Source organism: Meles meles, chromosome 14 (genome assembly GCF_922984935.1).
Source record: "Meles meles chromosome 14, mMelMel3.1 paternal haplotype, whole genome shotgun sequence".
NCBI lineage: Eukaryota > Metazoa > Chordata > Mammalia > Carnivora > Mustelidae > Meles > Meles meles.
In genome coordinates this window covers 55,729,987-55,755,430 of record NC_060079.1, presented here as the reverse complement: position 1 = coordinate 55,755,430, position 25,444 = coordinate 55,729,987, and the positions used below count along the sequence as shown (strand labels likewise).

Sequence of the window (25,444 nt, the reverse complement as noted above, 5' to 3'; positions counted from 1 at the left end):
AAGAATTCTTTAAATTTATCAACATTTGGAAAATACATGATGATCATTTAATCTCCCTAGTTGATGTCAGTTTTTCACAACTACCTTAAGCTTCCCTAAAATTCCACCCTCTCTTCAATGTTCTGTATGCCTTCCTTTGAGAAAGCAGTTCTATGTGCATATAAAATAGTTTATAAGAACAATTTCTCACAAATATACTAGTTCCTCATATAGGATTATTGAATTTTCAATTCCTCAAGAAAAAGTTCTTGAAAAATAAATGTTATAGGGTGCCTGGGTGTCTCAGTCAGTTAAGCAACCCCACTCTTGATTTCAGCTCAGATCATTATCTCAGGGTCTTGAGATGGAGCTCTGTGTCAGGATCTGCACAGGTCATGGAGTCTACTTGGGATTTTCTCTCTTCCTCTGCCCCTCCCTCACTGCACTTCTCTCTCTCTCTCAAAAAAAAATAATTATAATAAAATAAAAACTATAGTTCAAGTAGTTAAAGAATTAAGTTAACCAGTATGGCACAGAATATAATAAATTGTGATCTCTGTAACTGATGACATCAATGTCCGTGAATATAGACATTCCACAAAAAGATTCTGTGTAACTGGTAGTTCATTTTATTTTTATTTATATGCTGTCTGTAACTGTAAAGTGCTATGTAGTATGAATAGATATGCAACAAGCAGAAGAACATGTCTTTGTAATCCACAACCATTATTTCTCGGAGATTATTCATATACCTGGTTTTTGAAATACATGCAAAGAAAATTGAACAATTTATAATATGTAAACTATCCACATCATGTGATTTTTCCTATTACCCATAAATCCATGTCTATTTTTAAAACATTCTACAAAAATTGTATCTGTGGCAAATTAAAGGATAACATCAAATTGTTTAGAATGTACTATTTAGTTCAATATGCTTAACAAACACATATTCAAATGTAGTTTTGAGAAGAAAACAACACTTGCTTTAGAATCAGATAATTTGGGGAGCAGAAAGGGACCTTAGAAATCATTTTGTCTGGAGGTCAAGTGATTCTCTGAGATTCATACAAATTTATATGAAACATCTTTCTGCCAAACTTCATAAAAAATTTCTATCAACATTTCTTTTGAGTGTAAAAGAAACATATCTTGCTTTTTTGACAGTTTATCAGGATGTCAATAATGTCTGTAAATCCAAATCCTTAGAGAAACAAAGATGAGAAAAAGGAAACTTTTCTATAACGGCAACCACAATGTCCACACATATATGGGACAGACATGGACCTAGTTAGGGTTGACACAGCTCACTGCCCTCAAAATGATCATTCCTTGGACATTGGTAGCTGGAACCTCTTGAATTTTTCATGGCTAAATCTAGCCAGACACCAGATGGTTTCCTTTTTGTATATGACCTTATTGAGGGCAATTAGATTATTTGTGCAATAGCAGAATTGTTAGATACAAGAGTCAATCTTCAGTGTAAATGCTTTTCTAGATGACATATTCTTAAAATAAAAGTGTAACTTCTTAATGTACGCTTTTCTCTTGATTTCCATGTGCCAGAATTATTGAATCCACTTTGCTGAAAATTTGAAAGAAAATAACAGTTAGAAATACAACTTCAGTACAAACATAAGCCTATAATTTAAAAAATTTAAATAACTATCATTGACGGGGTAGTGGTGGATTAAGCATTTAATGTTTTCTTTCTACTGCATTCATTACTATGGCTTTTGGTCAGACACCATAAACACAAAGTTACCAATGCCTGGTACTTGTACTTATGAGATGTCTTGAGAGTTGTGTCTTGACAACTGATACGTACTATAAAAAAGGCAATGCCTGTGGAGTGCACCTAGACAGGGAGGAAGACACAAAGACTTCTGAGTATTCTGGTAATCATATCTCCCAATCCCTGTCATGGATTTCTAGAAGACTGAAAGTTTCAGATTGTCACCATGCACACCAAGGCCTTTGATACAATACTGGATCATAATAAGTCTGCTAAATTAGGAAGAAAACAGAATATGGGAACTGGCTGGCGAAAGCAGAAAATAGAAAGCAAAGTGTGAATATAATTAGGTTTGTTCTTATAATTGATACTGCAGCCTGATGGAACGTGGGTTTCTGAGTATTTCTCAGAACACTTTCCAGATGCAGTCTCCCAATACCTCATTAATGTCACACATTTGTCATTAAATTCTATATTTTGGATCCCATGGAAGAATTCCACATGCTCCTCTTTTATTCACCACACCAGTAAGACGTCAGGGAACTTGCCCTCATGTAGGGCTGTTGACCTGGTATTCAATATCACCTTGGTTATTCTATGTATCATTGAATTAAAAAATAAAATGCCAACACTGGTTATTAAAAATTACTCAAGTTTCATAGGATTTTATTTTACTATCTTAGTGCACATTGTGCATAACTTTAAGATCAACTTTTAAAGTTTTCACACTGTTTAAAGAAAATGAGTTAAAAATGCAAGTCCTTAGTGTTTTCTTCTCATATCATTTGTCAATTAAGAGCGCATTAAAAAATACTTAGATGCTATATTAATATAAAATTATATAGAACTAGCTCTAAACCTTGCATTTAAAAATAACATTAAAGGATTTGTGTAATAACCAAATTAGGTACAAAATTATATTTCAGTGCAAAAATAATAGGTCATTCACAGAAATGGACTTCAAGTCAAGCAATTATTTGAACAAAGAAGATCTTTATTTTTGTTTGGAAAAAATAAAAAAAACTTCCCGAATTAAGTGGCTTCATTATTTAGTTGTATTATGCCTGGTCTGATAACAGGTGACAATAATACATGTTGACTGATTTTATACATTAAAACACTATGATAGTATAACTACCTTCAGCTGAATTCTTAACTAAATATAATTAATAAAATATTTTTTACTTTATTTAAATATTTTTTACTTTATTTACTTTACATTTATTGAAATGAAAATCTTCATTTCAACAACATCAAGTGCTCATTATTATTTGTAAAAGTGATCATTTCTTAAAGTGCTTGACACTTACCCATAACTTTAGAGTAGCAAGGTTCACAGTGTATTGTCCGTCTATAAATCCAAATACTGTCACCTGCTTGTAGGTTTTCCAAAGGCTGTTGGCATATTTCACACTAAAAAAAAAAATATATATATATATATATGAAGTTAACATGTATTATGCATGACGTCTAGATTCTTAGTGCAACAGGATAGAAAAGCCCTTTCACTTCATTCAGTACCGCCCTACACAGTAACGCTCAGATGAAAGAGAACCCACAGGGATTGTGAGAATGTACTTGTCCAGGATCCAAACATTGAACCTTTCAAACAAACTGTCACAACATCTCACTATTCCAAAAATGTACATTTCAGGGCATATTAGCACCGGAACTTCAATTTAACTCACAGCAGAGTAGATATAATTTTTCAAAAATGGGTTAATTCCAACAACAAGATCACCACTCAATATCTCAAACAAAAGCACAAAGCTTATTTGCTTGCTTACTAAGGGACGAGTTATGCTGTCTACTTAGAGTCTCACTGGACAAAACAGACCTGTGATCTTAAATAGGCTTTAGGGAACAGTTTGTTTTGCATTGTGTTGGTTATGGAGGCAGAAAAGTGTTGACCTGTGTTCTTTGGAAACAAGTTCACTGCTGAATGGCTGACTTTCAGGCATGAGGCTGTTACTGATTGGATGGCTTTCAGAGGTGAGTTCACTGCAGCAAATTGTCACTGATCAATTCAACATGCTTAAACAAGTCCAGGTGGTTCTCTATTATCATGGCTATAAGAGTAATACCTCTTTTCTGAGGAGTGTGGTGACATTTTTATTCTCAGTAGTATTTTATAATTAAACCAAAAATGGAAATAAATCATCCAAAATATAACAAATGGAAATTATTGTTTTTTACTAAAAGAAATAAATGGGAGAATTATTTTATTTTAAAAAGTTTTCTGCATAATAACTTTCAATAAAGAGCTGCGGACTAACTTTTGTTTTATTGAGTAAATCTTCATAACTAAAAGGAAATTTCATTTTCCCATAATTAATTGTGCAAATTTCACATTTTATTTTATATGGAATTCTATAAATTGTGGCCTAAAATTTGACTTTTCTTCTCAAAATGAGGCATCATAAATCTTATTGCTATGTGTCACTGTCTAAAAGCAAATTGAAGGAGAAGCCATCAGTTGTCAAAGTATTACAGGTGCTTGACCATGTTAGGTCATTTATATCAACCACAAAATGTCAGCACAGAAAGGACACTTGGAGTTAGGCAAATGATTCTTAAATTGGTTGCACTGGGATCTATCCAAGGAGCTTTTAAAAATACCAATGCCCAGGAATCTTTGAGAGCTTTTTATTAAACTGGGGCTGGTCCTAAGCAGTCTATTTTTCTCCTAACTGCCCCCAGGTGATTATAATGTACAACCAAGTTGAGAACCACTGGTTTAGTCAGCTACCTCATTTAACAGAAAAGGAATCTGAAGCCAAGCTAAATAGGGACTGGTCCAAAATGAGAGCCACAGCTTGCGGAAGCGAGAACTTGTACTCAGGCCTTCAGACTCCCAATCCAGTGCTCATCCAGTTATACCAACAACTGTCATGTTGACCTACCCAGTATTATTGTGAGAAGCAAAAGAAATGGCATATGAGCACAAACTGAAGCATTCTTCTACATAAGCTTTATTTTTATTACACTAAGCCACAATTAGTTATAACTAACCATGTTCTCAAAAGCAGACTGAGTTTCAACTATTAAGCCTATCAGTCCTAACCGCATGCCTCAGGTAAAAAGTTGCTAGGTTTCTTCTCAACACTTTCTTTTTCTTTTTGGATTTCGTGACTTTTTAATGCAATGCATGATTCATTAAAATGTTGCAAAAAGCTTTTATAAAGAGAACAAGTGTTTATATTTTTACAGATTTAAATCTCTAGGGTAAGAGTAATAAATGTGTCAGTAATCAACTCTAAGCCTAAAGCCAAGATAGTAATTATAAACCTTTGAGGTTCAGGCTGCAGAACTCAGAGAAATATTTAAGTAGTGCATTATTAATGTGGAGAGAGTGTTTCTGAAAGCCTTAACTTCATCTCATGTATTTCATTAAATAATTATTTTTGTTCCAGTCATCATTATGCAGTTTTATATTTCGTTAACTACAATAAACATGTCCTTACCTTGAAGCAAGTGGAATGGCAGCAAATTTGTAATTCATCTAAAATCATTTTTGTTTCTGTGCCCAAAGGTTTCCGGCAATAAGTACACATATCTCTTTCAATGACAGACCTATAGGGATGTAAGGAATTACAAATAAATTTGTCATCATGCAAGAGATGGATATATCCCCCATAAAGTCATGTAGAAATGATATGTTAATTTTGTTGATACTTTAGGAAATTGTGTGAAAATCAAGGAAAGTTTGGGACTTACTTATTCTATTGATAGAATTGATTCTTCTAGTTACCTCAAAATGATATCAAAGAATTAACATGAAGGAAAGTCTCAAATTATTAATTCATTAGCAATCAAGGGTGCATCTGGGCAGGGCAAAGATGTTCACAGTTTACTAATTGAACTAGGTCATGAGTACCCCTTGAAGCTAGAAGAGGTTTTGAATTATTAACTTGCATGTATCATAGAAAAAATTATATGGTAGATTAATATAAAATTTTAGCTCTCAAAACATTCAATAGGACAAAAATACAAATCCACTCAAAAATATTTTGGTAAATTCACAAATGATGGGTCCGTGTTACCCCAGACTCCAGGGTCTAGAGTCCCCAAAATGCTCCCCTACAATTGCCTATAATCTCTTGGTGTCTTTTAAGACTCAGATTTCCCCTGTAAGACTGCAAGCTCTTGAAGAGTAGAAAACTGGCACTCTCTATTCTACTTCCATTCCAGAGGCACTGAGGGAGGAGCTGGGAATATAAAGAAGAGTGAGACGGTCTCCTTCTTTTCATGAGGGCAGCCAAGTGTATGATTCGATGATCACAGCAGGGAGAGAATTAGGAGACCGTGGCCCACGAAGCAACTATTCCCCAGGGTGGAGTCAGGGAGGTCTTGCTGGAAAAAGTGTCACATGAGTTAAAGCTTGAACACAGTGGGGCCTTCAATGTGAGTTCAGCGAGGTGTAGAGGGGCAGGAGAGAGGAATTCAACAGAGTGAACAGGATATACCCAAGAGGGTATCTGGAGTCATTAAACATCAGTCAATATTCAGAATGAGCAAGTTCTAAAGGCCCTTAAATAATTGTGCAAAGGAATTAGTCTTTATCCTGTAAAGGGGGAAGCCACTTTAAATGGGATTGAAATGCTTAGATAAGAACTCTGGGGATTCAGCTAATTTCACACAATAATCAACAAAAAAAAGTTGCTTGGCTGTTCTTACAGAGAATTGACTTTTGCTCTGAGGATTAAGAAAAATTTCAAGGACCACTTGAGTAACAGAACTCTAATTCTTCACATTAAGAGCAATGCTTTTGTGAAGAATGTTTTCCTTCCTTAAGTTAATAATAATATGAACCAAAGGAAAGCCCTGATGTTGGTATTGTCCTTATTAAGATCATACTGTTAGTCAAAGACCTTTTTCAGAGCATTATGAAAAAAAAAACAAAAACCCAAACCTCGTTTTTTTAAATTTGTTTGTTTTTAGTTATCTAGACAGTATTTGTAGTTCTAATGCCTGCAGGGATGACTTTATTCCTCAAGGCAGTGTGACTTAAAGGCAAGACGCTAGAAAGATCACTTGTACTACAAGATCTTATAACAGAGACAAAAAGGATATAATTTTGATGGCTGGCCTATCTGTGTTTTTTGTAGCAAATAGAGCATTAGCGTTGTTGTTGTTGTTTTTCTGAAAACATTTACTGAGTACCTGCTAGGTGCCAAACACTGCATTACAGGCTGAGGCTGTGCATAAAAATAAGATAAGCCCTTACCCTCGTAAGTCATATGTCCAGCCTCTGCTATAAAGAAGTATCATGTTTACATTTGCACTATATGTTGTACATTTGCACTATAGCTGGTTTCCAGTGGTTGGGCTGCAATGCTAATTATTTTCATTTTGTCCACTGGAAATCTGCAGGCCATATTCTCATGAGCATCACCTATGTGCCCCGCTGAACATTAAACAGCAAAAGCCTGGCATCTCTTTCCCAGAACTAACTTGATATGCACTGTAACCCCTGCCTTGAGAACTGAGAGTAGGCCCAGAGTGGGCCATAACAGCATACCCACGCAGCGGTGGGTAAGTGAGCTGGCTTTTGAAAACCAGAAGGAGGGAGGGTTGAGGGCATAGTCAAGTGATGCAATGAAGCCTAGACACTAGAAATGTGGCATTAACAGGGATTCCTGGGAATCAGCAACAGCCTAGGGGCTGGTCTGTGAAGAAGCTGGAAGGTGTGCAAAGCTCTGCTGGAATCAAGTACATCAAAATCAAAGAGCAGCAACAGCCAGGAAGTCAAAGAATTAATTCCTGGCTGCAGAGGTTGTCGTACATTGTCCATTCGCACACGTATGTAACAGTCACTGTCAGGAGTGCCCTCTCTAAGTACAACGGACAACAAGAATCACATATTTCAATAGTATATATATAATAAAAATGCATCAAATGTGAATATAAAATATCTATGAACGTATATGTATGCATACATACACATATACATATACAGTAAGATACATAAAATATATATTATCTCTAAAAGTGTATATACACACATATATGTGTATTTAAGTGCACATATGTCCATGTAAGTATGTGTGTATACATACTTTTAGGTGTGGAAATACAGACAAACTCACCTGTCTGAAGTCGAATAAACAGTTTGTATGTATTTTCCGGAGATATTCTCCTGATACCCATCCTTCAGTGATTTACTAGAAACGAACACACATGGACATGTGAGAATTGGGCTATTTCCATAGTCTTGTTGTACACACCCATATGTCACACCCAGGTGACAAAGCACACACACCTCCTCATGCAGCCTTATTATTCTTCTCTGTGATGTTACCAACATTATGTACTAATGTCTTTTTTTTTAATACAGAGAAGATCTAATACACAAGCCACCTCCAAGATGACATAAGTTGACATACCTACGGAAGTAAACAGAGAATAGAGCAAGAGCACAGGGACAAGGGTGAATGGGATAAGAAGTTACTGCTTCTCATGGAATTTATACTTGCCCCTCCCTTATTCATTTACGAAAAGAAAGCCACATGTAATCTAACAGAGATAAGGAAATACACAAAGTGTGAACCAGTGTAAGCACCTACAAACATCACCATTCAGATAGGGAAGCAAAGAATCTTAGGTAGATATGTTGTTTTTACTTGAAAACACCCAAAAAAGAATGGTCCAGAATGAAAGCAAAAAAAAAAAAAAAAGTAATTTTAAGTCCTCTTTGTTCCATTTCTCAGACTGCCCCAATTTGTAAATGTCAGTCTTTCCAGGAGACAAACAGAATCTGGCAATGCACTAACCAGCTGGCTGCTCATAATTGCTTCCCAGTACTTACGCTACCGGGAGTATATTACCGCTGGAAGCAATACATTCCTATTACTTCATAGAGTGAGTGGTAATTCCACAACCTTCCCTTGGGATTTGTAAATAGGAACTCTCTCTCCCTTCAAACTGCCCACAGGCAGACTGTTGTCAGAATACATAACCCACAATGCTAAGTAAGAGTTTGCACACATTTGTGCAAGATACATACATATATTATTACTCCCATTTTACTGATGAGGAAACTGAGATGTGAAGAAATTAAGAATCTTTTGCCAAGACTACATGGTTAGTAAATGATAGAGATTCAATCCCAAATCTGATGCCAGGATCTCCACACTATACTGCAACATCAGTGTACAATTTAGGGAGAATTAGATTCAACAGAAAAATCAAACTCGAAGCTACATTTTACAAGGTAACTTATGTGTGGTTTGAAAAACCTTTTTTGGAAAATTGTCCACTTTCTGACTATAATGAAGTTCCTTGAGTCCTTTCAGGGACCCCTCTCCACAGATGCTCTCCCTTCTTTGAAATGGGCTCTGGTTAACACACATGTCACGTAGATTATATTTGTAGTCCCCATCAGTATATTACCCCAGAGTTAGGCTAATTCTTATTTTTGAACTCCCTGAAATGGAATGCGTTATGAATTAATGATCTTGTTTGATGTTTTCCTCAACATTCATCACCCTAAGCAGCAGATTTTTGGAGATATCAATTCTCTGAAATTTGAGCCAGAGTATATCTACTAAAAGTAATACCCCCTATTTCAGATTGGAAGTAAACAAGAGGAGATAGAACTAGAGTTATTTAATTAAAGTGGGACTTAAAATTACCATAGATATAATGGAGTAATTTTGTATTGCACGATTTTATAAAGCTTGTTATAGACAAATAGTTACATACAATTATGTGAGAACTGACAAATGGTTATCCTAATTTGTATACAGTTGTTATATTCAAGTATTTGGTTCAACCAATGACTATTTATGATTATTTGCCAAAAACTTAACATTGGGCTATTATAAAGAATTATATGCCTAGAACTTAATATACTCTTAAATGGTCTTCTATTTGAAAAAAAAAAAAAAAAAGCTTACTCCAAAAGAATAGCATCTATTCTTACACACAGATTATTTCAAAATTGAAATAAACGGAGCAAAATATTTTAAATAAATTTCCAGTACCTGTTCTCCACATATGTCCTTGTATACACAAAGGTATCCTTTGGTCCTGCATGCCTGGTTTCAGCATTGAAGCTGCAATATGAACCATTTATTTAATGTTTAAAGTTTAGTTACAAGGATAATGAAAATAATTAGGCTGTTATCCAATTCAGTGCGAACAAATAGTGCTTATATATTCCTTTTAAATTATAACTTTTGAAATGTAATTGTTAAAAGGGTATTAACCCACTTCTGCAAAATGTCTGCATATCTCCTATTTTATTCTTAGCTTCCACTGTCTTGGCCTACTTCTAGAATGCTATGAAAATTGGTCACTCAGAATATCTGCTGTAGAGCATGAAGATTATTCCGAGTATCTGTATCATACATTTTGGTGTTTGTTTCCCTAGTGTCTCATTCATATTTCCAAATCATCTCTTTCCCCACAAACCTCCAAAAGTTGACCTTAATGAACTAACATGATAACATCCAATTTAATGAAAACTTTCAATCTACCTAGAGAATCTCAACACCACTGTCACAAAGAGGCTCTTCAAAAAAAGAAAAAAAAAGTAAAAATTTCAGGGAAAAATCACATTTACATTTTCTTATCCAGATATCAAAACTTCCCAATGACTACGTTTCTGACTTAATGCCTCTGTGAGAAGCGGTTTACATACAGCCATTGATAAAATTAGAAACTTATGCATTTCAAAGGAGAGGTCAGGTTATATATTAAGATGATTTTTAAAAACAGGAGAGTAGTCCTGTCATTTGTTTTATAATTGGCTACAGTACCTGAGATTCTTCCTGGCTTCATAAGAATGGGCAGGAGTTCCAGAGAGCTGGTCGTTCAAAGCAGCCGTGGATCCATTGACTTGGCCATCTAGCCTGGGGAAGCAAACACAAATATTAGGCATTTTGAAGGCCACTTAGAAGTTTTTTGTTTTTTTTTTTTAATTTGTTCAATTAACATTCTTTACATACAGTGAACCTCATTATATTTGTCTGGTTTCTGTGCAGATACACGAATAGAATTACTCTCCACAGCAACCACTAGACAGAATAAAATTTAAGAATAATCCTCAGGCATGTGACATATTTTCTAACACTAGGACAGAATACCTTTTCACCAAGGGCAAAAACCATCTGAAATTGGTTCCAATAATATTGTCACACCAAATGTGCCACTGTAGAAATCTTCTCTTGTATATCTTGAGCTTATCAACTTGATGAAAATTATCCAGGGATTGCTTTTGGAAATTACAGTTTCCATCTTGTTTTTAATGGAAAGCAATATTTTGAGGATTACAGAACCCTGACCTAGATTTCTGTTAACTAAAACATGTCACTACGCTTAACAAAGTATAGGCATATTTTCTTTTTCCTCTGGAACAGAGGAAAATTTTAAAGCAGGAAAAGCTTCAGAATTTTAGCCACTTTTCTCCCTGCAATTTAGTAAACTCTGATATAGAAGAGATGTGAAAACCAAGAGAATAGTTTTGATCTTAATCAAGCCTTATCATTTTTAAACATGCTGTTTCTTCCATTCCCAGATAGCTCTTAAAGAAGAGGAAAACATTTGTTCACATATTATCTCTGGCATACAGAAGATCATCTTCTAGTTTTAGGATGGATGTTTCACAAAACATATAACTACATTAAAATGATACTAAGTAATGAGAAAGTAGAATTTACATTAGAAGATTTTCTAACCTGATTATTAGAATATGTCATTCCAGGAATTATTAATCTAACTCGCAGTTGTTTAGAAATATTCAAATCATATCATATACAATACAAAACCCAATTTTAACAGATAAACTGCTTCAAAGAATGAAGGTTGTCAGTAAGTTTGAAATGTGTTTGTACCATCCTCCGCAGGATAAAATCAAGTATCACCAGTTAGCAAAATCAGCAAATAAGAAAGGGAAGTAATTTGCAAACAGTATTGCTATGGGAATTGTCTCCCCCCAAATTTCATATGTTGGAACCCTAACGCTCAATATGATTTGCTGACAGAGCCTATAAGAAGGTAAAAAAGGTTAAGTGAGGTCATGGGTGGGGCCATAGGACTTGTGTCCTTTTAAGCAGAGGAAGTGACAGGAGAGATCTGCGTATGTTTGTACAAATACAGAGGAGAGGCCATGCAAGGCTGTGAGAATGTGGCCATCTGCATGCCAAGGAGAAAGGCCTCAGGAGAAGCCAAACCTGACACTTGGACTTCTAGCCTCCAGAGTTGTGAGAAAATAAATTTCTGTTGTTTAAGCCACTTGGTTTGTGGTATTTTTGTTATGGCAGCCCTGACAGAGTGATAATATGAGTAGCATTTCCTAGTTCTGTTTATGAGATTAATAACAATGCCTTCGTGAAGATTTAATTTTTATAATTGTGAAGAAAACCCAAACACTAGTAAACAAATTTGAAATGTGGAACAACAAACTCTGATGGATTTTGCTCTGCCAGTAGGTTTGGAAGATGACAGATTAATAAAAAAAAGAGAGAGATCTTTTATTCTCGAGTAACTTTGAATGTATGGAAAAAGTGCAAAGACGATGTGGCCAAGCCGTGTCACCCCTTCACCTAGCTTCTCCTAATACTAATATCATACATAACCGTGGTACATTTGTCAAAACTAAGGAATCAACATCAGTACAATACTGTTAATTAAACTGTAGACTTCATTTGTATTTCATCCATTTTTCCACTGATGTCCTTTCTCAGTTCCAGAATCAGAACCAGGATATATCTTTCACAAAATCATCATGTCTCTCTAGTGTTCTAGGGTCTGTGATTGTTGCCAAGTCTTTCTTTGCTCTTCGTGAGATGGTGATAGATGTTACACAGGAAATTCTATCTTGATGCCAATAAGTGGTGATCTTTTTTTTTTTGTATTATTATTTAGAACCATAGAAATAGTTATAAAATACTTTGGCAACCAGTGAAATCACCTGTAGTGCTTTTATTAATTCTACTGGGTCTTACCACCAGATATTCTGGTTTAATTAGCTTGAATTGCATCTTAGGTACTGGGATTAAGTCTCTCTGGTGAGTCTCATACGCAAGTGAAGGTTAAAAACCAACACCTTAGAGGTTGGGCAGCCCAACATCTTACCCAAAAGAGCACTGGTTCTCAAAGTGTGATCCCTGGGTCAGCAGGTGGTTGTGACATGCACTAAAGTTTAGGAACTGGTACAAATCAAGTATTTGTCTCAGATGCCTTGAATAATCCTCATAAAGGAGAACTCATGACTCACAATGTTTGTTGTTAAAAAACAGTTTTATGATTAAGAATCTATTCTTCATTGAAACAAATTGTTGAATTATAACTTACAATTAATGGTCATAATTTTGTCTCAATTAAATAACAACTCTACAAAATAGAAACTCAAAACATTGCGTAGGATCTTACAGAATTCCTAAAGAAATTGCTCTTGAGAAAAATGTTTCCTGCAGTGGAAATTCACCCTCAGAATTTACCTATCTGGAACCCTCATGCATTGCCAGTAAGAGTATAAAATTTTACAGCTGATCTGAAAAGCAGTCTGGCGGTTCCTAAGATAGTTAAACATAGATTTACTATACAATCTAGCAATTCCACTCCTAAATATATACCCAAGAGAAATGAAAAGATACCCCCCCAAAAAAGCTATGTATATACAGCATTGTTCACAATAGTTCAATACAACCCCAAAGTCAAAAACAATTCAAATGCCCATCAATTGATGAAGGGACAAAATGCTGTTTAGCCATACAATGGAATAAGTACCATTTGGGAATAAAAAGACAAGACGAATCTTGAAAACATTACAAAGAGTGAAAGAAGCCAGTCATAAAGGACCACATTCTGTATGACTCCAGCAGTCACCTAGGATGAAAGGGTGGGGAGAAAATGATGTGTGACTGCTAACGATATGGGGTTTCTTTTTGAGGTAACAAATATGTTCTAAAATGGATGTGGTGATGGTTGCACACCTGCATGCATATCCTGATTAGGAACATATTTTACTCGGACATCCAGTTGCTATACAAAGTGAACGCATTCCTAAAGTGAATCAAGTCTGTTTAGCACATTGGCCCAAGACTCTTATTTAGATTTCCATCGTCTTACTAGATTAAACTTGGCAGCCTGACGTTAAATACCATAAAGCAATTTCAACGGATAAACATCTATGCCCCTACAAACTTTATAAATCCCTTTTGCATAAAGAATAAAATTCTTACTAAAAGCCCACTACTTTGTATCATATGTGTTGGGGTTTACTTCTACAAAATGTCAAGGTCTTAAGCGCTTGTAAAAATTTCAAATTTTAAATATTTTCTTAAAAAGTACTCTATTATAAAAATTGTAAGAGAGGATTTGCTGCCATAACACTTGGATTCATCCTACCTCTCTGATTTAGTAACCTTCCGCACTTAGTCAAGTCTCTTACTCTCTGTGAATTTTCTCAAATTTTTTTCTATTCGAGATTTACCCATTCACCCATTTTGACAGTCCTTTTTGCAGCCAGAATCCATTCCATGGGCATAAAAGTTGGGCCTAGAGATTTCTTCTTTCCACTCTTTTCTGGGTGAAAATTTTTATTATGATGGTTGTGTCAGGGCCAGGGTGGGGGTGAAATTTTCCACTTCATTTTTAGAGAGCAGAACCATGAGAAATTGTATATACACAGGATAGTAATAGAACTGAAGGAGAATAAACACCACCTGAAAACAGAATTCAGGGATCAACAAAGTCTTGTAATGGTGGTGTTAAGGCATCTGGATGTAGACACGGATTGTGCTGATTCCCATCTCCCTGGGGAAAGAGTGGGTGTGTTTGCAAATGTTTCTGTCATCATTGGATTATGGAAGGCAGGAGACACAGATGAAATTGCAGGAAAGGAAAGGAGACTGTGTGCACCTTATTGTCAACCATGGTGTTTTCCATCTACAAACCATCTTTAATGCAGATGGCCAAACCCATACTGCCTTGCTTTAGGAGGCCAGACAGACCACAGAAAGCTAAAGTAAGCTCCAGGTATGAGGAGGCAGAGACTGAGGGGGGGGGGGGGGGGAGGCCAGCAAAGAATCTTGGTTATCAAACAGATACAGAGTAGAGAATAAGGAAGCCAACAGGCAGAAGGAAGAGTGGGGGAAAAACTGGGATGAGCCAAAATTCAGGGAGTAGCTGAGTTACAGTAATGATAAGGAACTAGGGTTAGTGTTCAGTGATTCCTGATGGAATGTTCCCTGGGCAAGAAGGAACAACCTTCCAGTTCAGGCCTCTATGAGACCTGGGCATGCTGCTACCATTCCTGCTCTTGAAGTTCCATACAATTTCATTTCTTCATTAATCCTTCCAATAAAACCCATTTTGTGAAAAAGGCACACTGAAATTGGACCATCTTTCAAATCATATTAAATGAGACATTCCTTAAGCATACATGATCATTTACTTGTAATTTTTTTTTTACCTTGATCACTTCCATATAATACTCAAATTATCTGGAAGACTGGTTAATTGTAAGCCCATCCTATTCTCAAACTAAGAGATGTTTTTCTAAGATAAACAGGTCCTCCCTCATTTTATCCAAGGCTTTTGTGTGATCACAAGAAGAGAAGGCAGAAGATGATGTAGGGAATTAAGGGACAGAAGGAAACTACCCATTAGATGCAGTCTTTTGTAGACATTATGGGGAAAAAGTGACCCAGATCTTTTTTGCTTTTCCACTCTCCACACACAATATTGACAATATCATTTCTTTGCATAAAAAATTTTTACTAGAAAAGACAACTGTAACTTAAAAAGGTAAAAAATAAGAACCTATGGGTTTTGGGTCTCCTATATGTGTGTGGGAGGATTATAAAACATGGAAAAAAATTTTAATTCTTTCTTAAACAGTCTGTAACAACAATGAAGTATAACTTCTATAAGCTATACTTTCCCTTTTAAAAAATGTACAACAGTTTTAATGTCATTACACTCTGTGGTATAAAGAAATTTCAAAACTAGGTCCTGTCTTGTAGCTGTGATGAATTTGTGCATTCTTTTAGCACTAGGTATCTAAGGAAGAGAGTCCCAGAGTGCTTTCTGCACCACTGAAAAACTACCAAGCAACAAAAAGTAAAAATAAATCTTCACAGCCCAAGTGCAGAGCTTTGAATTTCCATGATGCCTTTTACATGAAGGAATTGAATAGAAGGCTCTTTGACAGAAATTCCAACAGAATTTGAATTTTGTTAACTTTTTTCCATATCAACTATTAAGTACCCTGTATATTAATTTTTATATTTCAGTAGCATTTATAACTAAATATCATAACTCCTCAGCAAATCTAAGATTTAAGATTATATAATTTATATAGACATATGGGATTGATAACAAAAAAGTAAATTATAATAACTCTTACCTTCCATTTTTATTTTTAGGCACATTAGAATTTACTTCAGTTACATTTTTCAGGTCTTGGTCTCTATAGGAGAAAAATATATATAATTAACATGTATTATATATATATAAATATAACATGTATATTATATGGGACATTGGAAATCTGATATTGAGTTAATTGATCTATACAACTCATTTATAAAAGCATTGATTATGTGTGGTAGAGAAATAAAGAACTAATGTTTTAGTAGTTTTAAGAAATCTGGTATGAAAATAGACAACCAGTTTATAGTCCCATTCAGTTAACATTTAATGATTACTAACTTTGTATCACAAAGTACTAACTATGTATTTTCACATGGATGATTTCATTCAGCTCTCACAAAATCCTGCAGGACAGCATCTGGGGCTCAGGAAGGCTAAGTGAATTTTCCAAGGTCAATTAACTAATTTGTAAAAGAGTCAAGATTTGAAGCCAAGCCACCTGCCCATCTGAAATCAATTCTTGGATATTTAATTAGAGACTTCATTCCAGCTTTGTAGATTGCAGAAACATGAAACCCAAATTTTAGTAAACAATTTATAATGCGGAGGATAAATGGGACAATTAGATTCTTGAATTTTGAGCTGCAGTAATGATCTGATATACTTTCATGATATACAATATCCTCTAGTATGTTATTTATACATTAGTTATTCATATATTTGGTTACAACACTGGTGGTTCTTGATTTTTTTTTCCCCCATGAGTTTGGAAAAGCCTTTGTCCTGAACCTGATTGATTAGGGGGCTTTTAGGAGTCAAAACAATGAAGTCATCTCTTTCCCTATTTCCTTGTTAATCAACCTTCCTAATCTTCTTTTTGTAAACTAGACTAATCATACCTAATTTCATCAGGTTGTGGTGAGAATGAATGAGCTAATGTAAATAAGAGTCATGGCACAATGCCCCCAGTCGTGAGTGAACTGAATAAGCCTAAGTAAATAATTACTAGAAGTTCGGTGACACAGCCGTAGGCACCATTGAGTCCGATATTTTGATGGACAACCTCTTCATTTTTACCTCTGCTCTAATTTTTTCAGCTTTTTAATTAGCATTAGTTTTCATAAATCTCCCTTCTCATGATTATGAATAGTAGATTTAAATAAGATTATTATACATGGGATCAGAGTACGGATTCTCACTCCCGAAATTAATATTGATAAGGATGAAAAATACTATAAAAAGTTCTTACAGTGTAACATGATAAAATGTTCTTTTTACATAACATCCAAACCATCAATAATTGATCAATCTGCAAATTATACAGCATTCCATAGCTCCACTTAAAGTTCACATTAAAAATACTAGCTGCATAATTTTGAAAATGTAGAGATTAGTTAGATTATTTTTTCATGCAAATTATAGTCAGGAAAATATGCTAATTAATACATGTCAAAAGCACAAGATTTCAGAAGTAGCTCAGAAGTGTCGCAATCCTTTGATGCTGCAGTCTGAATGATGTAAAATTCAGAATTTACTCCCTCAATATAACTGCTAGAACCATGTAAGGAAACCTCCCAGATCACATTATTCAAATTTGGAAATGGAGACAGAAGGCTTTTGTTGACACCCTGATGGTCCTTGGCCCCAAATTATTAGAGCTACCTCCTTGGCCCCAGGGACCACTGATTATTTTAATAACCTGGCATTAAGTGGTCCTCCTTTTATCATTTTAAAATAATACTTTACTAAATACTTGGGGGATAATGAAATAAAATGAAAAAATGAACCATAATGTTATATAATCCACTCCCTTAGGAGTGCCAACTGGGATGGTTGGCAGTAGTAAATAGTGAGATCACCAGAACTGTGAATCTTGGAGGAATTAGAATGTTGTCCCAGCAAATGACTCTCCTTCCACTGCTAACATAGGATGAACTGAGTGCCATTTTTTAAGGACACTGGTGGTTTTCACTACAACTTGGGAGTAGAGTCTCATTACCATGGCCTTACATGGCCTTGTACATGGAAGCTTCTCCAAACATACTGAAATAGGAAATTGAGCTTAAATTCTCTTTTTCTACTTCCCCAGGAGAAATCTTTAACTACCTTACCTAGCTCTGGGAAAAGATATTTAAGGGGCCCGAAGGGGAAGACATTAGACTCTGAATCTTTAAGGCAGTCAGCTCTACCCACATCTAGACACAGTGTTCACCCTGACCTTGTAGAAAAAGATCAGTAAAGGCAGTGATGGATATTTTATCTCCATTGGTGTCAGTCACCCAGAACCTGCCTTACTTCACCCCTGAATTACATATATTTCTTTTTTATACACAGCTTTCAACTCTGGCTTTGTTTCCTTGTTTTGGGATGTTGTTATGGGTCAAATTGTGTTCTCCCACCAAATTCATATGTTGAAGTCCTAATGCTAGTATGGTCAGAAAGTGACCTTCTTTAGAGATAGGGTCTTCACACAGGTCATCAAGTTCCAAAGAGGTCATTGGAGTGGGCATTAATCCAGTTGGACTGATGTCTTTACAAGAAGAGGAAATTTGGTTTAAGACACACACAGATGAAAGACAATGTGAAGATACAGGATAAAGGCAATCCTCAAGAAGCCAAGGAGAAAAACATAGAATCTTCTTTCTCAATCTTCAGAAGGACCCAGTCCTACAGACATCTTATTCTTGGACTTTCAGCCTCTAGCACTGTGAGAAAATTTCTATTTTAAGCCATTCTGTTTGTGGTATGTGTTATGACAACCCTAGAAAACCAACAGAGATCTGCTTCTGCCCTCAAAACACAATTACATTTAGTTTGTTAGTCTGATCCTGGACATCCTCACTTTTGCTGGTACTTTCCATTTGTTCCTGGCTGCTGCAGATACTGGATCTTTGTGTATCCTCCCACCCTTGCCTCAGGACCCAAGCCTTTTTGGATCCCAGCTATCATGAGGGAGAGCAGGAATGAGTTTGGACCTGAGGAAGAATAAGAAGTTAGCTTCTAATAACTACAAGTAGGTAACTCAATAACTCTAATAACTACAAGTAGGTAACTCAAAATTGGAACCTGTGCACATCTTCAAAGAAGCATGCTCCCAACTACAAGTAGGTAACTCAAAATTGGAACCTGTGCACATCTTCAAAGAAGCATGCTCCCAAAGTGATGTAACTACGAACCATCGAGTAAGCCATATTATTAGTGGTTTCATAGAATTTTTGGTGTTTTTATTAAACAGCATCACATATCAAGTTTGGTAGAGTAAATTATAAGATTTTATTCTGAATAATCTATACCAATATTTAAAGCAAGATGAAAAGTTCCAGATTATGAAAAGCACAGAATGTGTATTTGCTGTTTGTTCACCCTGATTGATGTCATCAGCTAGATCTGAAGATCCAATAAAAGAAGTTCAGATTGCCCATAAACTTCTCAAGTTGAAGGATATAGAAATAAATTTGCACTCTTTAATTAAGAACATATCTACTGCATCCTGTCTTTTACACTATGGTGGAAAATGAAACACTGTGAGTCAAAGTGTGACAAGAGGATTTTTATAGAAGCCCGGAGCCATGCAGCAGGGTGGAGCAAAAGCTTGATTGTGAACCTTTCCATGGCAGTTGCAGTGGAAGGAAGACCTGTGTACATTTATGAGCAGTTGGAATTAGCTCCAAGGAAAGTTCTCTGTGGACACAGTGAGAAATGCTAAAAAGAAATTTTAACCTTTGCAACTAAAAAGATTTTTTTAAAATGTAGATTTGAAAATTTGGGGGAGGGGGAATGAGTCATCTGTTACGTTGTGTCATTGCACAACTTTTGAATATAAGCCATTTATCCTTGCTATAGTAATGTAATTTGTTTTCCACTCTCTCATTAAGGAAGATGACACGTCCCTTACAGATCAGATTAAGAAAAAAATAGGTATTACTATGTCTGGTGTTATACAACTTCTCTTGAGATAAGCTCTGCCTGAAAGTTAACAGCTCACTCACCACTGCTCTTCCTCTCTCATGAGGGTGTGGGAGGTATTTATTAAAAGCTGCAATATGTTTCTCTCTCTACAGCTTACTTAAATTGCTTTTGTAGAGTACCAAACACATTTGCAAAATTAAGAGCCTCCATATAAAAAATTTACTATGGCAGTTCTTTTGTGCCAAGAACTAAATCTTAGGCATTAAGCTTTAGTTCAAAGGGAATATTTGGCTCTCTGAAAGGAGTATAGAATACAGTGAGATAACTGGTATAATTCTTCAGTTCTGTTGACACAGCAAAATGGACTCAATTTATAGATAGTTCTTTTCAATGAGAGAAGCGTTAATATTTTATATTTAAGAAATTAACATGTCCATAGAGAAATTGGACAACATAGGTATTTTAAATATAAGATGTAACCAAGAATTTTAGTGACTCAAATTCACCACGGTTGATTGAGATTATGTCATGAGCAAGAGATAGTCATTGGCTTAAGCAAGCAGACCAATCATAAGGTATCAGATTCCTTCAACCTGATTTCACTCCTGGGGGCTCAGAATGTTAGACCTGGAAAGCAATAAGCTTTAGTAGCTGGATGATCAGAGGTCCTCTATTAGTTTGAGATTTTGGCCTTTGAGTCACAAAGTATTTGTTAAGCACCTAATTGGGAGCAAGCATTATATTCTGCATTGCAAATAAAGAAGGGAGTAAGACAGACCCAATCCTTGGAGATGATTAAATAATAATTCCCTCTATGAGACAAAAGCCATGGGACAGGAAGTTCAGAGAGCTTGAGAATTTCTAGAGGAAGCACCTGAGACAGGTGTGGTGGGTCCAGGGGACTTCCCAGAGCTAAGTAAGAGACACCTATTTTGAGACCTAAGGGATAAGTAGAAGTTAGTGCAATACAGATGAAGGATGGGTGGGGTTTGCTGGTGGGGGGAGTATGATGGAGGTAGGAGTGGGAAAACCTGTGGAGGCAGGATAAGGTAGACTTTGGAAACCATGTTAAGGAGTATGGTCATTGTCCAATGGCAATGGAAAGCCCCTGGATTTGATCAGAATGACATGATCAGATTTGTGTTTTAGGAAGGTCACTCTATACTGCTGCCAATGGACTGAAGATCAGGAGGCAAAACTGACAGCAGAGGGACCAATTAGGAGACAGATTTATAATCCGGTTATGGTAGTATTAGGGAAGATCAAGTGTCTTAGTTCCTGAGATAGAAACATCCAAAATAGCCTACTGATTTCGTGGGGAATGAAACACTGGAAAGAGTCGAGATTATCCCTCCCCCCCCCACCCCCCAGCTTTCTTTCTTGAGCAGATATATGAGAAATCTGCATCAGGAAGATAGCAAGAACATCTTCTCTTGTTGGAATACTAAAACTTGGAGGTGTATATGTTTTAGCCAATAGGAAGCCCTTAAAATATGGAAGTGCAATAATACAAATACTTCAGAATATTCTTTTCACTTCAGATGAAGGATGCCTTTCCTAACTGTACAGGCCTAAGTGGCACTAGCTGCTTTTCAATCCTCACTTGGGAGCAGCAGTTTATAGGCTACAGATGATTGAATGTCTTCCTTTTATGTTGGTCCCATGAAAATGTGAAACTGTCCCTGCTAAAAGCCACGCAGTTTTTCCCTGAATAAAGGAAATTCTGTGCACATCTGCATTTGTTCAAGTTGTTGTGTTCCTAGAAGGAGCTCAGAGATACCTGCTTACATTCAGATCGATGACCAAAGTTTATTCTGCCGCTAACTGTGAATTAAATATGCAGCTGCTGGAAATGTCAGCAAAGTCACATAAAAAGGACTCTGATTCACGCTGTTCTACTATTAAATAATCGGTGCTCTTGTCACATTGAATTGGATGTAAAAGTGCCTGTGGCTGTTATTCCTCTGGGAGACGCTTTAAAATGCTCCTTTCCCCCGCCCTCACCCTATCCTCCCCCAGCCCTGCTAAAATCAAGTGGGTATGATAGATACATTATAGTTGCAGGTGGCTGTGCCAATTGAATGAAGTCACTTTTTTCAAATATGTAGCTTTCCTGTTCGTCTGTTCTGCTCTAATGCTTGGACAGCCTGGCTGGTCATAATTAAATCTGGTGTCACCCCTACAGAACAGTGAGACATTGCTTAGGTTACATTCATGGAGCAAGCTGCCTTCTGAAAGCAACATGATGGCCAATATTTCAAAATTTCCTTTTCTTAGGAATCTCATCCATATAAGGAAAATGTCTTCTTTCTACAAAAATTGTTCTAGAAGTGCTGAAATACAAACTACCTTTTTATAAAATTAGAGTCTTCTAATAGACAATAGGCAAAGAAATGCTTATGAGAAAGTTGCCATTGTCTGTCAACAAAGCACATTTGCCAGAAGGAGGGAAGGAAGGGAAAGTGAGATAAAGGGGAAAGCTTGTGTGTGCATGTGCGTGTGCGTGTGTGTGTGTGTGAGAGAGAGAGAGAGAGAGAGAAACAGTAGTACATTTTGTGGAATCTGAGGGAAGAGTTGGCTACACTAATCACTGTTAGTGATTCTGCATGTGGTTAGTAAAGTTAACCACTTCCAACATGGTGGGGAACCTCCTCATACTGTTACTAATGAAAAGAAAAATCTGTCCCAACCAAAACCACTATGAAGAAATGGTTTTACTTAACAAAGATATTTCCATACAATTCTCAGTAGCAGGGTCAGCAGAAGTCTGCTATCATTTCAGCTATCAGGAAACCTCTAGGAGACTACTTTCTCTCCTTCCTGTCACTTTCATGATAACTTTCTAGAATAAATGTTTCTAATTGTAGTCCTTTGGCTGCAGAGTGGGAAGTGGGGACTTAGAAGGGAAGAGGCTGTGGGGAATATGAAGGGTGGACAGAAAAAGGGGGTCTGAACTGTTTTGGCCACAGATTTTTTGTTCTTCTTCTAGACAGTGACATCAGAAAGGTGTAAGTTTAGATGTTTAGATCTGGGATGTGTTTTCTTTCTTAATAGGTCATTTAATGTCTTTGAGCTACAGTTTCCTCTTCTATAAAACAGGGTTTGTGAATAAATTTCTCTTGGGTAGTTGTAAGAATAAAATGTATAGAAATTGCCAGTCACACAAGAGGTGCTCGATAAATGCTACTCTCAGTAGGGATGGCTCTTCAAACCTCTTTATGCCCGCCTACTCCAAAGACCCCAGCAGCACAGTGATAAAAACATACAAACAGAAATGGCAAAATAATGCACGAATGTAGACAACAAACTAGGAGATAGAAGAGCTGGGCCAGTGAGTGTGTATTACAGGTCTTCTTTCTCCCAGCGGGTCCGCAGCACTTTTCCCTAGGTTAACTTGCTTTCTTGATCTTAAAATATTGAGACTACAGTTCTCAGCTCTGTGTTTATCATGATAACATTGCAGACAATTTGAATTTGAATTTCCAATATAAGGTACTCTGGGGCATTAGCTCATATTATCTTATTAGCTTATATTATCTTATTGTTTATAAATAAAGGACTTTAGGTGAAAGACGTCACATAGAGATAGTAAATTGTAAGATATTTGTAGAACTCAAACTGGAAGTTCACAGACAAAATCTGCTGTAATATTTTGTGAGCCCACACAGACTGTGAACCTGTGATTTTGAGGACCCTAAATATCCTTTCTGATGCTCTACAGTCATCCATATGAGCCACCAGTTTGGTTCAATTCCTCAAAATACTTTTTCTCCTGATATAACACTCTATTTGCTACAGAGAAGGAACACTAAGCTGTCTTACTGCAAATTAAGTTAGAACTGAGTCAAGAGTGGTTTGATTGTTGATTCCAGAAGAATGCAACATGTTTCCTTGCTGACAGGAGAAACATGAGTTATAATTGTGTCTTCACTTGAACACTAAAGAAAAAGAAAAGAAAAACTCTCTTTTTTGGGAGAGAAGGAAACAAAATTCCTCACTAGAAGGTTTGGATCTATCAAGATACTTAGGCAAAGTCATTTACTGCTCAGGGTTTCTGAGAACTGAAGATTTCACTTTAATGAGATTGTCCAAGCCTTCACTGTTTGAAAGAGGGGAAAAAAAAAAAAAGTTCAGATTAGGGATAGGTTTTTGGTTGGGCTAGATCAATAAAGCAACATTATAAATCCACTCCACCCAGGGGCAACAGACAGATGAAAACATGAAACAACTGCTTTTATCTGATTACCTCTGATTGCTTCTGGTCACTGCAGGATTCACTTTGATGAGGTTATCCAGATCCTGGTTTCTTTAAATAGAAAAATAAAAGGAGAGCAGGTTAATGATAAAGTTTTGGCAGGAGCATTCGGGTTACAAGTCTGTTTGAAATAACAATAAAACAAAACATTCTTCCTGACCAAAGCACAAAAACGAATATAGTTCCGTTACCTCTGGTTGTTGGTGAGAGTTTCAGGAGTCACTCTGATAAGCTTATCAAGATCTTGATTTCTTTAAGTGGAAAAAAAAATTAAAGAAGTTTGTGTTAGAGAAAATGCAGGTTCAAGTTGGCTGGAATTAGAGGAAAAGATTAGCTCTCTTATCGTTTAGTATTATACATACTGGTTTGGCATAGAACAGCCTTGAAATAAGATTTCCAGCTAATTTAGGGGGACAAATTATGCTGGCTTAGAAGAGAAGCTGCTCTGACTTTACATACTTCATAGCCAGAGCACATCCACAGGGGCACGCTGGCAGGCATTCACAGCAAACATCTGGTGATTAACAACTTTGCACTCTGTAGTGTTTTAGCATTATGAAGATACATGCTGATTTTCATGTCCTTTTCTTTGTTATTTTTAAGATCACATTCAACTGAAGATATTTTTTAATAAGCTCTAAAATTGGGATTATACTTAGCCTAAGGCTTGGCATGGAAAATCCCAGCAATCCACTAAATTGGTGACTTTTTTTTCCTTTACAATAACTAAAAAGCTGAATTAAACGCAGCTGTTCATGGTCAAATGACTTACGACTCTGAAGACTGTCCACTTCCTACTGTAAGCCCCACCAGTTCCTTTTCTCAGTCATGAACAGTATTTCTTCCTACATAGTTTGCTGCCATTCACTGCCTCAGTATAATACCTTGTTTTAAGTGATGATTTTTCAAAGTGTTCCCTTAAACCCCTTTTTAATATTTATTCCGGGAAATAAGATAGCCTGTCATGGCAAGAAATTGCAGGACTGAGAACACTGGCTTTTCCATACCCTCTTGGACAGCAACCTGTCTGTCTCCCTTTTCCCACTCCCTCAGCAGCCCTTTTTCCTTATAGAAAAATAAGAGACATTTTACCCATCAAAAAGATTGAAACAAAGTTAAGAACTGAAGGGAAGGCATTTAGAGCTTCATCACCAAAAAGTTCTAAAGAAAGTTCTGCATTTCCCTCCCTCAGCCCTAATGTTTCCATGAATGTGCTTCCCAGCTCCTGGCTTCACTCAGTTTCT

The 25,444-nt window shown here is 36.2% G+C and overlaps 1 protein-coding gene across 1 annotated transcript in view; it reads right to left on the bottom strand.

Annotated features, from left to right (window-relative positions):
• Positions 1-633: 633 nt before the first annotated feature.
• Positions 634-25,444, bottom strand: part of SCEL (sciellin) — a 323,090-nt gene continuing 298,279 nt past the window's right edge. The window contains exons 23-31 of the mRNA XM_045978345.1: positions 24,392-24,451; positions 24,192-24,251; positions 16,071-16,133; positions 10,477-10,569; positions 9,700-9,771; positions 7,804-7,878; positions 5,179-5,287; positions 3,025-3,127; positions 634-1,564 (exon numbers count right to left, since the gene is read on the bottom strand). Coding sequence (XP_045834301.1) covers positions 1,548-1,564; positions 3,025-3,127; positions 5,179-5,287; positions 7,804-7,878; positions 9,700-9,771; positions 10,477-10,569; positions 16,071-16,133; positions 24,192-24,251; positions 24,392-24,451 — 652 coding nt within the window. The 3' untranslated portion in view covers positions 634-1,547. The remainder of the gene's footprint in view (positions 1,565-3,024; positions 3,128-5,178; positions 5,288-7,803; positions 7,879-9,699; positions 9,772-10,476; positions 10,570-16,070; positions 16,134-24,191; positions 24,252-24,391; positions 24,452-25,444) is intronic.